This window comes from Pteropus medius, unplaced genomic scaffold (assembly GCF_902729225.1).
Source record: "Pteropus medius unplaced genomic scaffold, Ma_sr-lr_union100, whole genome shotgun sequence".
In the NCBI taxonomy this organism is placed as follows: domain Eukaryota; kingdom Metazoa; phylum Chordata; class Mammalia; order Chiroptera; family Pteropodidae; genus Pteropus; species Pteropus medius.
In genome coordinates, this window is record NW_024347788.1 from 3,222,813 (window position 1) to 3,238,655 (window position 15,843).

The 15,843-nt window shown below is 40.6% G+C and overlaps 1 protein-coding gene across 5 annotated transcripts in view; it reads right to left on the reverse strand.

Moving 5' to 3' along the window:
• Window positions 1-14,597, reverse strand: part of PCDH17 (protocadherin 17) — a 92,428-nt gene extending 77,831 nt beyond the window's left edge. For 2 of the 5 annotated variants that reach the window (XM_039877172.1, XM_039877175.1), the window contains exon 1: window positions 9,561-14,597. In XM_039877172.1, coding sequence (XP_039733106.1) covers window positions 9,561-12,134 — 2,574 coding nt within the window. In that variant the 5' untranslated portion in view covers window positions 12,135-14,597. The remainder of the gene's footprint in view (window positions 1-9,560) is intronic. The other 3 variants (XM_039877173.1, XM_039877171.1, XM_039877170.1) reach the window with 3 other exon arrangements.
• Between the last annotated feature and the right edge of the window lie 1,246 nt (window positions 14,598-15,843).

Here is a 15,843-nt window from a genome sequence, read left to right on the forward strand (position 1 = left end):
AAATCTAAAAATGCACGAAGAACAGAAAGATCCTGGCAGGAATTAATCTGCCATTTTCACACATCTGCCCAAGGGAGGTATTGTAATTGCAAAAATTTACCCTAAGACTGCTGAGACTCATAGTAATTATGTTTCTTTCTTCTTCTTCTTTTTTTTTAATAGAAATAGCCACAGGTGGTAACAAATTGGGTTTAGAGATGGGGAACTGGGCACGCATTCTAACCCAAATTACTATGTAATTGTCTTGATTATAAAAAAACTGCGGAAAGTCTATTGCTCAAAATCCGAATTAAAAAAAAAAAAGTGTCGTTAAATGTATTCCTTGTCTTTTAGTTTCTCTCCAATTAGGCATATCACTTCATTCGTTGGCATTGGCACATCTGATATCAGGGCAACACTGTAGAATAGGCTTTTGCCAATAACCCTAACAAATTCCTGTGAGTGTGATTTGTTTAATAGTATAATTCTCTTATTTCCTGCCTTATTATTATCTAGGGATAAATAGTAGCTTTCCTAGAAGGTCAGTATCTAGAAATTTAGCTAATAATTGCTACTATCTGTGCATCTGCCAGCGTGTGTGTGTATGTGTGTGTGTGTGTGTGTGTGTGTGTGTGTGTGTGTGTATATACACTCTCGATAATCCTCTATTTTACTCTACAGTTAGGCTCATGTATTAACACCAACATTTTTTCACTGTTTGTTTTTTTTTTTAATTACAAGTGTATTCCTGGCATATCATGCCAAGTAAGAGTCAAAGTGTATCGCCAAACATTTTTTTTCACTCAGGATTTTCTGATTTATTCAACCAAGATTAAAATAAGAGATTAGGTGTTGGTTTAAAACAAAAAGAAAAAATAAACAATTCGTTACTATAACCCAAGGTCATGTAAAGCTTAAAATAATAATAAAAATAAAGCAAGGAAGTGTCTTGCCTTGTAACTATGTGAAGACAAGTTTGTATGTAATCTTTAATTCTACCTTAATGATAATGATAATAAAGATATATGATTGATTTCTCTTTTATTTTGCATGACTTATTCACATTCTTAATTCAATAAATTAATTTGGAATAAACCATTTTAAAATAAATGAAAAAATCAAAAAGCAAAACAGATAGCAAGAATTTTATGAACCTTAGAAGATATAGATTAGAATTTACCAATATTTAGATAATATTTTAGTTTTTGCTGACAAAACTATAAAATCAAAATTATTTTTAAGATTTTCAGAAAGTTTTTATGACAATATTTATATGAAGATATATCATTAAGGAATTACTAAGTTTGGGCTCGAAAATATTCCTTTTTGTAGCTAATTCCTTTTTATTCTCAAAATACTAAATAACATTTTTTTCTAATAACTTTTGCTAAGATTTTAAGCATATTATTTCTCAAACATTCTAATTTTTTACTGTCATCTCATCTACTGAATTGGGGACATCTGTAAAAGCACATATAGGCTACTTTACACTGAAGTTAGATAATCCTCATGGTAATCATAGGTAAATTGTTTTTATAAATATCAGTTCTGCATATGCTATTGCTCTGCTGAAATAGCAAAAGAATCTATCACCTATTTAGACATAAAGTAATCTCAGTATACTCTGATAAAATGTGCCGTGTAGAAAATAAAATGAACAGCTTTCAGCAAAAGTATTTATATTAGGGTCTGTGAATTAAAAAGAGAGATTATATCTTATGGATGAAAATTATAGAATTAGGTTTTAAAATTAATGTATGTGTTTGTTCTTAGTGCAAATAAATAAAAAAAATATAATTTATCTCAGACGTTGATAGACTAAAATTGGGTTATAAAATTAAGAAAGTTATTTGGACCCCTGGGACCATTTTTGCCTACAAAAAATACCTTTGCATTTCTGCTTTGTAAAGGTAAGTTTTTGGGATTTAGGACTTGTCCGTGTATTTTTATTTGTGTTTTATTGAATTGGAGGACTTTGGTAAAACTATAATCCAATCATTACTTAGCAATGATTGTTATAGATTCAGGTAGAAGTGCTGTAAAGTGGCATACCAATTGATGACTTATGCTTAAATTACATTTTTCAAAATTATCTCTAAAAAAGCTGAAGAAAATAAATCTAAATCACCATAGTTGATGGAAATAAATTATTTAGTCACATTGTAAGTCAAATCTATTATTTAAAAATACACATACTATTAAAAATACTATTAGAAACTTTCTGAATATAAAGTCATCATCTACATTATATATTAATATAATTTACAAAAATGCACCCAGTGTATCTTAAAAACAGTATGTATCTATAAAACAATTATGAATGTATAGCTTTGAAAACTTGAAAGAGATTTAATGCTCCTGCTTTCAAATTTCACAAAGGCTACTTTTAGCTGATAAAGAGAGTAAACAAGAACTTGTCCTTTAAATAGTCCCTTTAATGGTGTTCCACTAATTAAAAATCATTCAAAAATGTTACAGGTTTAAAAAATAATAAATGTTGCTCAGACAGGGTATATTCCAGAACTGAATAAAAGCTTTCAAGGTTACATTTATCTTTACCTTGACCATTTTTCATCCAACATAAATATTGATCATGACTATATTTTTGAATTGAAACAAAATAACACGGGTCTTTAAATATTTCAAAATGACTGAAATAAAATTCATTTCTAATACCATTAAGTTATTTTAATATATTCCATTTCTCCAATCAAACCAAAGTCTATTTATGTAGATTAGTAACATCTAAAGTTTCATTTATCTAACCTGTATTTATCCTTTGATCACAAAGCTTGTTAACTTAAATGATCTTTTATTGTTATGATTCGTTTTCCCATAATTATGCTGTTTAACTGCCTTAGTTTTTGAAAAAAAATATATGCAAACGTGCCAATCATATTCAGCACAGTTATGCTAGATGCTCAATGAACTGTAAATGCTATTTCACTACAGTACAACTGCCTGGAATAGATCCAGGGCAAGGCCTACAAATACCAGTAATCAGAATGTCACTAGGACCAGAATAGACAAATAGAAGTGTGTCACATGTATATCAATAGATTCTCTCAAACACTGTCTGAAAGCAATTTTACAGTCTATCACTGGAACAACTTGGTGCATACAAGTGAAAGATGCCACCCACACAGCCACAATTTGCATCTGTATATCATTTTCTTTTCTTTTCTTCTTCTTCTTCTTCTTTTTTTTTTTTTTTTTTTTTTTTTTTTTTTTTGCTTTACCTTAAAAATATTGAACTTCTTCAGTGGCAAAGAAGCACTAGCAAGCTTCTGCTTAGTCACAGCAGGGAATGTTGATGTCATTAAGGACTTCTTTATTATAGATAATTTATTTCAGGAGACCAAAGGATAGCAATATATCACTGTCAAAGCCAGTGGTGAAAGCTATAACTAACTATAAAATACTGTGTGCCACTGAAGGAAATTCTTGTCAACGTCTCCTTTAGTAAAATAGGTTGACAATAGATTAGTGTAGGTCAGATGAACTTTAAAAGTGTTTTGTAGGTAGGTGGCAGAAGTCACACTATCTTCAAATGGATAGGCGAAATGAACTTTATGCTATTCTCTAACAAATATACAGTCACTGGTTGAAGGAATTCAGTACTAAAAAAAAAAAAAAACAAAAAAAAAACCTTCCCTTATGTCTTTACTAAAATATGACTTTAAGATAATGCCCTGTGGGATTTATTAAACAGGAGTATCACTGAAGGGAATACATTCTGGAGCAATGACTAATATCATAATTAGCAGGTGCATTTGTAAGAATTTACCCACTATTGAGTGTATTGCAAGACTTCTCAGCATAAGGGAGTTAAGTTTTACTTCCTAACTGGCATGAGTCCAGTTCTAGTTGGCTTCATCTTCCTCCTGTTGTTTCATCATCAGACTCATGGAATATATTCTCACAATGCTTCCAGCCATTCTACCATCGTCTGAAAGAATCAGAAATCTGGATATGATTTTTTTTCTCTTAATCTGCATAAACTCCACTGAAGGCCAGTGGAATGTTCTAGAATGGCTGGCTCTACTCTAAGAAACTTCAAACCATTTGAAGCTTTAAAACAGTAAAATCAACAACACATTTTCAAAAAAATAAAGTTTTGAGTTCATCCTTAAAGCGAATTGCCTTTGAATTAATAAAGTCTAAAAATGGGCTAATATCTGTGGTTATGTATTTACTTACATTTTATTGAAAATATGAAGCCATATGTACATGTATACACATACTTTAATTTTGTCAAAAAGTTTCATTGTTCACATTTTCATAATTATAAGAAAAGCAAACCTGCATTGCAGTAAATGCATATAAACCTTCATTAATCTTAAAAACCATAAAGTATTTTCTTAATTTATACTTTTTATTTTATAGATATATTTATATTGCATAATATTACATAAACAACACTAATAGTGAAAAATTTGAAAGCTGACAATGGTAGTGAAACAATACGATTCAAATATATTTTTAAACAGTATTATATTTTTATCTGGAGATTTTTAAGGATTTTTCTTTTTAAATGTGTATGTTTCTTAGTCCTTTAACAGAAATTATACTTGAAATAGTTTTAAGAATAATTAATTTTTATCTCACATATAAACCTGTATCTGTGCACTGTAAAAGATAAATAATGTATATTATAACACCAACTTTGCAGAGAAAATTTTCTGGAAAATATGATTTGGGGTTTTTTTGGGCATGGCTTGATCGATATAGTCACAGGCAATAGGAAATGTCTAAAACATGTAAATTTTTTTCTTGACTAAAAAATATGTTCAAGCAGTTGAGATAGAAATTGTAGGGCCTATTTTTTTATGATCCGATATTTTTCATATTATACAAAGCCTTAAATAATATGAAGGTGACAAGAATAAAATTCCAAAATCCTCCATGTAGACTTATATAGGATAATATTTATTGAAATTATAAAACTAACTCATAGAATGCATGTAAAATTATAGCATTCATGCATAGAATCCAAGTAAAATTAAAAATTATCTTACTCTTACATTTATGAAGAACCGATAGATTATTAACTCAATGTAAGGATAAGTATTACCTAATTGGTATCTCAGAAATTTTATTGAAAACTAAAAACTAGTAGATGAAGAAGTTATTATCTTATGAGTGCCTATTTCAACTAATATTAAAAATAAAATTCTCAGATTTCTAGTTCATATAGTTTTAAAAAATTATACTTATATATTTCCATTTATTGTAAAATTGAGAAATACACACAGATTTATGTTGGAGCTGAGATTTTTATGGGCACATACAACACTAGTAATAACATATTAAGAATGATAATAATTTGGACTTTAAACTCTTCTAAAAACAAAGTCAAAATATCTTAGTGGCTGATTATCTTTTTAACTGGGTTTACTTGCACTTTGTATTATTTTTAATATATGATAAAACAGAAAAAAGTTTTATGATTATGTACTCATGCTAATTTAAAGTAGAAATTAATCCTTCTGTCTTTTAAGAATCTTTATTTTAAAACAAGTATACAGGATACTCCTGGAGGCATGCAGTAAGAAAGGAAAATTCACTTTCTGCTCAGCCAACTCCAACCCCTATAGATAGAGATGTATATAAAGTTTATGCAAATGCTTGCATGTAACTAATCAAACTATGCTGTCTTGGAATAACATTGCAGGAAAATATCTTCAAAATTATAAACAAAGAAAAATATGTTTACACATTTTGTTACTGAAGTCATAACATGATCTTGGGAAGTATCCTATTGTCAAGAATCTCTTATATTACAGAAGTAGAAATAAAGGCAAACAATGAACAATGTTCCCAGTAAAGATATACTTTTCTTTTTACTTTTTCATTCTAAAATAGTGAATTTATTGTCTATACTACAATAATTTAGTCCTCTATGTCTCAATTTCATTTTATATGTTTATCATGTGTTTAATTCCCTTTTATTGAAAGACCATGCACATATATCAAAAAGATTTTCTCTTTTATCATAAAGAATCTAAAGTCAACTCTAATGTGAATCTTTAAAATTGAACTGTAAAACACCGCATTCCTTTTAAAATTTTATTTTAGTAGATCTTATTCAGTTGGCTCAATATATTTTCTTCTGTGAAAGCATATTAAAATGACTTGTAGTAGTGCTATCAAAAAATCAGAAAACACAGATGTTCAAACAAACTGGAATTTCTCCCATTAGTGAGAAGTCCCCAGCCTCCTCCCCACTTCTCAGCAAAGCCTTCTGAAAACACCTGTTGAGAAGTTACCCTGAGACTTAAATAATTCTTGATAAGCTATGACGAGCAGTTACTTCTGACAATTAGTCATGATCTCTACTTGATTTTAGATTCTCATATTAACATATGAAATAATTCACATGGAAATTGTTCCTATGAATAATGCTTTTATAAATTTGTATAACAATCCATTTGCCTCACCTACCACAAAATCTGTGCTCCTATTTTTCAAAATGAGTTTTATAGCTTTAAAATGAATAAAATATTTCATTATAACAACATTGTATTATGAGTCACACTACTGAGGATATTTTAACCCCTAGTCTATTGTTTAAACACTTCATAGAATGATTTTAATTCAGCTAAGGAACTTGAAATAAAATCTTTTGAAAACTTGAAATAAAATCTCTTCTCACAAACCAGTCTTTCTACACCAGCTTACATGATGGTTCTGCATCCATATTCAATACAAATACCCTTATATCCAAGAGTATATAGATCTTAATCTTAAAATTTTAGGAGGTCTTAAGACTCACACAAAATCTTTTGATACTTAAACAAATCTTAATTTGAGCTGTAACATTAGATTTATAAATTCTGTAGTTTCTAAGGTTGATATCACCACTCTTTACCAGTGTATTTCAAACCATTATGAAACTCTTTTCATTCCATTAATAGAAATACACTGTGCACCTTCTAAACAGCACAAAAGATGCTGGAAAAGAAAGATAAACCAGATCTAGTAGCTACTAGTCCAAGTGCACTCTGATGTATTAAAATTCTTCCTTCAGAAGTACACATGAGATTAACAGTGTTTCCTCAGCAGGCTGTGTTAAATACGCCCACCAATAAATGCACTTGAAACAAGATTATGGGAAATCTAAGTACTGTTAATTTAAGCATGTCAGTTGAGCAAAGTGTTTGTAGGACACTAGCTTAAAAAGAAAGAAAAAAGAAAGGTCACTTAGTCAATGTTCTCCATAATAGGTATTGAGAAAAACCTGATACATTTCAAAGAAAATTAACATAAGAGGAATTTACAAAGCATCCTGTATAAGATAGTAAAAGCTCAGTAGTAAAAAAAGGAGGACCTGTTTTAACAGTTTATATTGAAGATATTTCCAGGGCAGGAGCAATATGGGAAATTGAGCCACTTTGGAAAAAAATTCAAGGACTTAATTTGTTTTTCTGTGTCTTTATGGTATAGAATAAGATTCTAGGAAAAAAAAAAAAGAATGGGAAGGAAGTCTGTCCTTTGTTTTCTGTTTAAAAATTCTGCGTGTGTGTGTGTTTGTGTGTGTGTGTGTGTGTGATTTGCTTTAGCTCAAATTTTACTGCTAATGAGAGGAATTATTATCATCGTTATCACCATCAGCATCACCATCACCATCATCACCATCATACATCTGTCAAACAATGACTAGCTTTAAGAACAGCATGGTGTAGATACAGTATGGGCACACCTGTCCCTCAAAACCTTCTAGATACTTCCATCCAGGACTGTTCCTCAGTAATCTGAGCAAGAAATCAGGCTTGCTGAGAATTCTACTGCACCAACTTCATTCCTACTAGGACCCTAAATAAGAATTTAACTGATAGTAATTGAAGTAGATTATATATTCTATATCTTTGTAATTGTCAATGGTATATTACATATACTTATTTGTAAAGTATACTTATTTGTAATAGTAAAGATCTATAAATGTATACTCTAATAGATCTCCTTCTAAAAAGATGATCACAAATACCAATTTTACACAGTCACAGAAAGACTTTCGCAGAACCACAATTGTTTTAAGGGAGGAACTTCCTGTTCAGTTTTATATGGACTTCAGAAAAAAATCATGATTACTAGTATATAGTAAACACTGTAAAAGTGGGATTTAATACTACTACAAAGTATCAATTGTAGTAGTATTAAATCCCACTTTTACAAGTACAAAAGTCTGTTTTACAAGGACATTATAAGAAAATGTTTTGCTAAGTTTTAATGTTTGTTACACTTATCTCAGAAAAGATAAGATTATGACATTTTACAACTCCATTTTAATAATAAAAACATTACTGTGTCAAGTGTTAGTAAAAGGTATTTGCTTTTCAAAGCATAAAATAATGAACAAATTATTTTCATTTACCCCAAGCTAATGTTCCTCTCAAAGTGTCACTTTTAGTTAAACTCAATTTTGAATTTCAAGTTCTATTCACCCAGAGTAATTTGTAGCAACATGCATTCATAAGAAGCAAGAATTAAGTTTTTCTGTTACACGACTCAATAGTGAATAAAAAAAGAAAAAAAAAAAACAGGCAGTGACTAGACACAGCACAAGTCACCTGCTGTTGTTAGAATCTATGTGCATACTGGGTCAGTTAATTTTTTCACATATTAACTCGGGATGATGCTATCTAATATATATTAAACATCACTTAGGTGTACTGAAAATACAGAATATACAAACTAAATGCATCTTGGAATTCTTTTTTGGCACAAGTGTCTTTAACGCAACTTTGTCTCCTGTTTTCCACAACCCAAAATGAGTGTGTGACCCTCTGGTGAACTTTGTTCATTCCTCAATGACTCCAAGAAACAGAACAGAAAAACCACAGGACAAAATAAATTTAAGCTTTTCACAGAGTTACTTATCATCATCCAGAGTCTACATTTATTCAAACTTTTGAAAGATCTTGAGAGCATAAGTCACATTTTCAAAGCTTAAGCTGCACTTAATGAATTATGCTGCAGTTTTAGCTAAACAATAAATGAGTTCTGTGTCCTTTAAAATACTTTTTAAATATAAAACTGACTTTTTGGGGGATGAAAACTTAGTTCAAATTGATTCAGGCTCTGGAATTCTAACTGGTTGCTATGTTGTACTTCAAGTAGTTAACTTCTCAACATTTGGGTACACATTTCTTTCATTTGGCATCAAATTTCTAATGGAATTAAAGATTTTTTAAGTGAATTAAGTAAAACAAGTTTTTTTTCTACTCTGGGGATCCTTTGTTATGGAAAGAAATGTGACCAACAAATAAAAATAAAGTAAAAATAAACTATTAATACTGAACACTTAACATTTTAAACCTATAAAAATAAACTTTAAAAATGCAACAAAAGCAAGACATTTACATCTTGAAGATTTTAGACTATTTACATGGGAGGGGTTATGTGCAGAATAAGTTGTATACGCAGTGGCAAAGTGTAAACCGTTTTCTTTAAAAAATAATAATAATAATAATTCCCCTCTCACTGCTGCTGGCAATGTGGCTTGTCCTGTACCAAAGGTTTCAGGACAGCTCCAAAATCAGCAATAAATTGAAGTCCCAGTTAGGTTAAAAGTCTCCTACCTGAATTATGGACATCCGAGTGGCAGGGGTCTCGCTCGCATTAGTCCCTTGTCCGGTGAAGCTGGTGTGGCAGCCCGCGTGGCCCTGAGGAACAGTCAGGTTGTTGGAGGCCGGTTTGAGATACATCACCTCCGACCGGGGCGAGCTGAGGGGCAGGCGGGTCTGGTAGTCAAAGTACATGGGGGAGGTGGCCAGGGAGGGGCTGCTCACCACATTCATGACGTTCATGGCGTTCCTCTCCTCCACTTCGCTCTGCACCAGCATGATATCATTTTTGTTGATCTTCTTCTTCTTGCCCTTGCCCCCGCCCAGCTGCGGGTGGCTGTACTCGGCGATGCGGCAGTTGTAAGTGCGGATTTCCTTGTTCTCGCGCTTGCACTTGACCGCGATGGTGATCATGGCCGCTAGGAGAATGATGGAGATGGTGCTCAGAGTCACGATGAGCGGCAGCGACATGTCCCAGTGGTGCTGCTCGCCGTTCACCCGGGGAACCCCCTCGGGCAAGGAGCCGCTCACCGAGCGGATGATGAGCTTGGCCACCGCGGACAGGGTGGGCTTGCCGTGGTCAGTCACCTTCACTACCAGCTCCACCACTGGCGTCACGTCCTCCCAGAAGGGGTGCAGCGTGCGGATCTCGCCGCTGGACGGGTCGATTTCAAACAGGTGGTCGTCATTACCATCTACGATCTCGTAGGTGAGGCGCCCGCTCTCGCCGAAGTCGCTGTCAAGGGCGCGCACGGTGCTCACCAGGTAGCCCAGGCCCGCGTTGCGCGGCACCTGCAGCTCAGCGGTGTCGTTCTGCAGCGTGGGCAGCACGATCACCGGTGCGTTGTCATTCACGTCTAGCACTGTCACCCTCACAGTGGCGTTGCTCTCCAAGTGCGCGGGCGCCCCCGAGTCCTTAGCAAGCACCTTGAACTCAAAAGCCTTGGTCTGCTCGTAGTTAAAGGAGCGCAGGGCGTAGATGGCTCCGTTGGTGGGGTTCACAGACACATAGGTGTAGATGGACACGTCGCCGATGTGCGAGGGCAGGATGGAGTAGGACACTGTGCCGTTCTGGCCGAGGTCGGGGTCCTGGGCGAGCACGGAGCCCAAGTACTCTCCTGGGATGTTGTTCTCGTGCACCTGCAGCACGTAGAGTCCCTTGGTGAAACGAGGAGGGTTGTCGTTCTCGTCCAGGATCTTGACAGCGAAGGACTTGGTGGAGTTGAGTGGAGGCGATCCCCCGTCCCGCGCCACGATTGTCACATTATACTCGTCCTGTGTCTCCCGGTCCAGCGGGCGGTCAGTCACCACCGTGTAGAAGTTGTCGTAGTTTTCCTCAAGCTTGAAGGGCACAGAACCTCCCGACCCGCCCAGGCCTCCGCCGCCTGCCGTGCCCCCTCCGCCCAGGACCCGGCACTGCAGCTGCCCGTTCTTGCCCGAGTCGCGGTCAGTGACCCGCACCAAGGCGATGACGGTGCCTGGCGGGGCGGCCTCGCTCAGCGCCCCCTGGCGCACAGAGACGAAACCGATGGACGGCGCGTTGTCGTTGCGGTCGATGAGCTTGACAGTGACCTTGCAGTGGGCCGGGATGGGGTTGGGACCCAGGTCTCGGGCCTGCACGTCGATCTCCAGCATCCCATTCTCCTCATAGTCCAGGTTGCCCTTGACACGGATCAGGCCGGTCTTGGGGTCGATGGAGAACAGCTCCCGCACGCGGTCGGGCACATAGCTGCTGAAGGAATAGAGCACTTCTCCATTTGGACCCTCGTCGGCGTCGGTGGCGTTCAGATCAATGACCACGGTGCCCAGTGGGGCGTTTTCGGGTAGTTCTACCAGGTAGGAGGGCTCCTCGAAGACTGGGCTGTTGTCGTTCGAGTCAATCACCTTCACGTTGATCTGCACCGTGGCTGAGCGCGGCGGCTCGCCGCCATCCAGGGCCGTCAGCACGAGCGTGTGGTGGTTCTGCTGCTCGCGGTCCAGCGCCTTCTGGATAACCAGCTCTGGGAACTTGGTGCCGTCGCCGCGGGACTTAACGTCCAGCGCGAAGAGGCCGTGGTCGTCGCGCGTGAGCAGATAGGTGCGGAGCCCGTTCTCGCCGGCGTCGGGGTCATGTGCACTGGTGAGGGGGAAGCGGGTGCCGGGGGCCGCGTTCTCGGAGATGTCCATCTCGATCTGGTCCGAGGGAAAGGAGGGCGCATTGTCGTTGATGTCCTGGATCTCCACCTTGATCATGCAGATCTCTTTGTCGTTGGCGAACACCTCGAGGGATAGCTGGCACTTGGCATTGTGGCGGCACAGGGACTCGCGGTCGATGCGCTGCTTGGTGTAGAGGAGCCCGCTGTCGACGTCCACGTCCAGCAGGTGCGGCGCGGAGTTCTCCAGCACCCGGTAGCTACCCGACTTGCCGCGCCCGCCGCCGCCGCCGCCGCCGCGCTCTGCGGGCGGAAGCCCTGGCTGCAGTCGAGCATCCTTGCCGATGTTGCCGATCACCGTGCCGGCCCCTTGCTCCTCCGGCACCGAGTAGTTGAGGTTTTTGAGCGTCAGGGCAGGAGCCCATAGCAGGAAACAGCAACAGATGGAAAGGTACATCCCAGACCGGTGGGGTGGGGGCAGGAGCAGCCGGACTGGAGGGGTGAGTGGATGGGTGCGCGCCAGCCTGGAGCCCCGGCGCAGCGTGCGCGCGCGACGCCAGCCGCAAGTCTGTGGGTCCTTCCTTCTCTCCGCTCCCGGGCTGCGGCACCCGGCGGTCTGTCCTTATTCCGCTCAAGTTGCCGAACCTGTTGATCTACAGCATCCGCACTGGGCGAGAAGCAGCGGCGCAGCAGAGCTGCAGGGTCACGGAGCAAGGCGGCGGCTCCCAGCACTGGGGGAGAGCCCGGGGCTTTGTCTCCACCACCCGGACTCCGGGCGACTCAAACTTGAGCGATGGTGCCGGCGATAAGAAGTCAATCGAGTCTGGGAGGGATGATAATGAGCTAAGAATCCGTAGGTTTTCCTCGCTCCCACTAGGGCGCTGCGAATCCACTCCCGCCCGTAGCCGCCGAAATACTCTTCACATGGGGTGGAGGAGGGAGCGGGGAGGTGTGTCTCCAGGCAGATCGGAAAGTGAAATCCTTACTTGTTTCTTGTCTCCTGGGGAAGAGGAGCAAAGATGAGAGTCAGATATATTTTGAAGCTTCCCCTGAGCCCCGTGAAATGACTGCTTGCTTCGCGGGCTGGTCTGTTTTCAGGCGGTGTTTTGCTGCATTTAGAGATCTAATCTAGCATTGCTGGCTGAGGCAGCGGCGGCAGCGGACTGCATCTCCCAGCCAAGCGAATTTTTCTCTCTCTCTCTCTTTCTCTCTCTCTCCTTTCCGAGCAGCCAGAGGGAGGGGAGGAAATGCAGCGCAAAGAACTAGTGTCCGGATTTGTAGTTTCCACCCTCCACCAAGCTCCTCCCTCTCTTCCTCGGGAAAGGCTCTCCCCGAAGTCAGAAAAGCCACAGCCTGATCAGCGTTTGCGGTCGGAGTCTATTGGGAAGGGGGGAATGGATCAACGTATCTCCGCTTCTGTTCAGAGAACACGCACGTTTTTTTTTTTGTTTTTTTCTTTTTCCCCGCTACACCAAGCCAGTAGCCGCCGCTACCATCCCATTCTCTTCCGCCGAGCAAGGACTTCTCTCCATGCAGTTTAATTCCAGTTTGCTTTGCTTCCCAGGCGAAAGGAAATCAACAGGCAACTCATGGCTTGGTGTGCAGATCTGAAGGGGGAGGGGGAGGCAGATTACGGGAGGGGGAGCCACCTCCCAGTCCTCGCACACACACTCTCCCTGTCTCTCGCTAGAAGGGAAACAGTCTGCATTCACAGGGCTGAGCTGTCAAGTGCCTCTCTTTTCTTTCTATTCAGCATCTCCTTCCAATGGCCCTGTCTCCCAGTCCTCTTCATCTAGGAAGGAAAAATTGGCGAGGAATAAAAGTGGAGAATATTTGAAGCGAATAAAGTGCGGGTTTTTTTTTTTCCTTCAATTTTGTTTGTTTGTTTGTTTGTTTTGATCTTTATAAGTAGGAGTGGGCTGGATGAAAGCAGCACATCAAGGTTTGGCGTGATGCATTCTGCAGTCTCGCTCTCGCAGTCTCTAGGGTGGGCAGGGGGTGAGGAGCTGCGGCCGCGACGGTCCAGCCAGAGGCTCCCAATCCCTGGGGTGCCACCGCTGAGGGGACGTTAGGCTCAGCTCTGTCTACACATCATTTCGGGTTTCTCGAGGCGCCTGGACACACGGGGATGACACATCCAGAAATGCAGGTGTTCGGATCTGCCGGATGAGTCAGAGGCAGCGGAACGAATCGTATTCACTCTCGCCTCACGGTCCTCCCTTCCCAGGCGTTAGTTGCGGCTTCTCCCTAACGCTTTCTCTGACTCACTCTACAGAGAGAAAAGCCAGATTCATGTTTTGGAGGAAAAAGAAGAAGCGAGAGAAAGGGAGGGAGGGAAGGAGGAAGGTGAAGGCGAATCCACCAGCACTTTTACTCTACCTCTTTCTGCTGGAGTCCGAGGCTCGGGAAAGCAAGGCGTCTGTTCTGCTAGGTGTATTTATTTATTTATTAGAAAAAAAAAAAAGCTGTCCTTTTGGTTAGGCGTGAGGAAACCCCAAATCTTTCAGAGTCTTGAAAAAAAAAAAAAAAAAGCAGGATTCCAGTGAGTGTTCGCAGCTTAGCGCCACATCACAGTCCACGATTTTCCTCGCGACGTTCCCTATTCACAAAGTCCAGCGCCGGTGTGCACCGTCAATCGTGCAGTCCGTTGTGGAGGTTTTTTTTTTTCCCCCCCTCGTTTCTGTCACGGGTGGTCTCTTTCAATCTGGTGCCAATCAGGATCAGCTCACCGCCTGCGAAAGGCGTGCGGATTTCAAAGCAAATAGATCCATCTCCGCGAGCAAAGCGTCGAAGGAGATGAAAGGCGAAAATTCAACAGTTGGAGTCGCGTCTCCCCGGCCGCCCTCCACCGCTGCCGCATCCGCGGGGCTCGCAGTCCCCGCACTCCCCTCAGCGCCTCTTGCTGACTGACTCTATTCACCTCACGCCGCCGCTTAAACATTGATACTGATTCCCTGCCAGCCAATCCGCGTGAGGAGCAGAGCCCCGCCTCCTCCGCCTGCGCCCAATCGAAGGCGGAGAAGAGCCTGGCGGGGGCGGAGCCAGGAGCCCCCGCGCCTCAGAGTCATTGATTAGATCAGTTGGATGGGAGACCTTCGCGGCTGGCAGTCGTGGCGGCTCCCCCGGCCTTGCTGCGGGGTCTCCCGAGTCTTAGACTACTGGGAGAAGCTCTCGCACTGTCTCTCTTTTGAAAGGAGGTAATTAAATGAAAAAAAAAAAAGTTTGACAGCGATTTAATTTTTTTTTTGTCCGATGTACACAGGAACCGGAATCGCAGCTTGCTTGCAGAATAAGGTAGCTGCTGTCTTTCTGATGGGTTCCTGATGGGTTTCTGTACACACACACACATACACACACACACGCACAGACACGCACGCATGCACGCACCATACACACACCCATACCAGGGAAGACGCAAATTGCTGGCTTCGCGTGGACCTGCCAGAATGAGGTGCAGAGTAGTGTGTGTGTGTGTGTATGTGTCGTATTGATAATTATTAATGTGCGCCTGCGCGCACGCGTGTGTGGCTGGGGGGTGTGATGTGTATTTCAGCGAGTGTGTGTGAATGCACTGGCGCTCGCGCGCCCGCTTCTGCCCACGCTGGTGCAAACACACCGCGAGCAACAGCAATCAATATGTAACTTTCTCTATCCTCAGAGAAAAATCAGCTGTCCCCAGGCGCCCATGCAAGGAAAGTCGCTTGATTATGAAAGTGTTTCAGAAGAAAAGTAGAATCCCGGTGAAAGAGAGGCTGTGTCTCCCCAGAGGGAAAGTACCTCTCCTTTAAGGAGAAAGGCTCGCTGTCAATTCAAGCTTCTGTAGCTTGTTAAAACTCAAATCTGAGTAAATAATATTTAGGGCTCTACCCTTTCAGTCTTTTCATTCACCTGCATCTCATATTCAAGGTAAAGCGGACACCCACACAACCACGCGCCGTAGATTTGGTGTTTTGTTCACTTCGAGCTTGTTATTAAAGTTCCATGCGGCAATTTGAATTTTATCTCCTTAAACCAAATAAGTGTTGATAACCAGGTTTGCCAAAGCACTTATGCATAGAGGCTGAATCCTGAACGTGAAGGCAGATCAGTAGGACATCCGTTAAGATTCATGTTTTGTAAATAACCACCACCATCGCTACTTCTCCCCACACACACAGGCAGGGAGG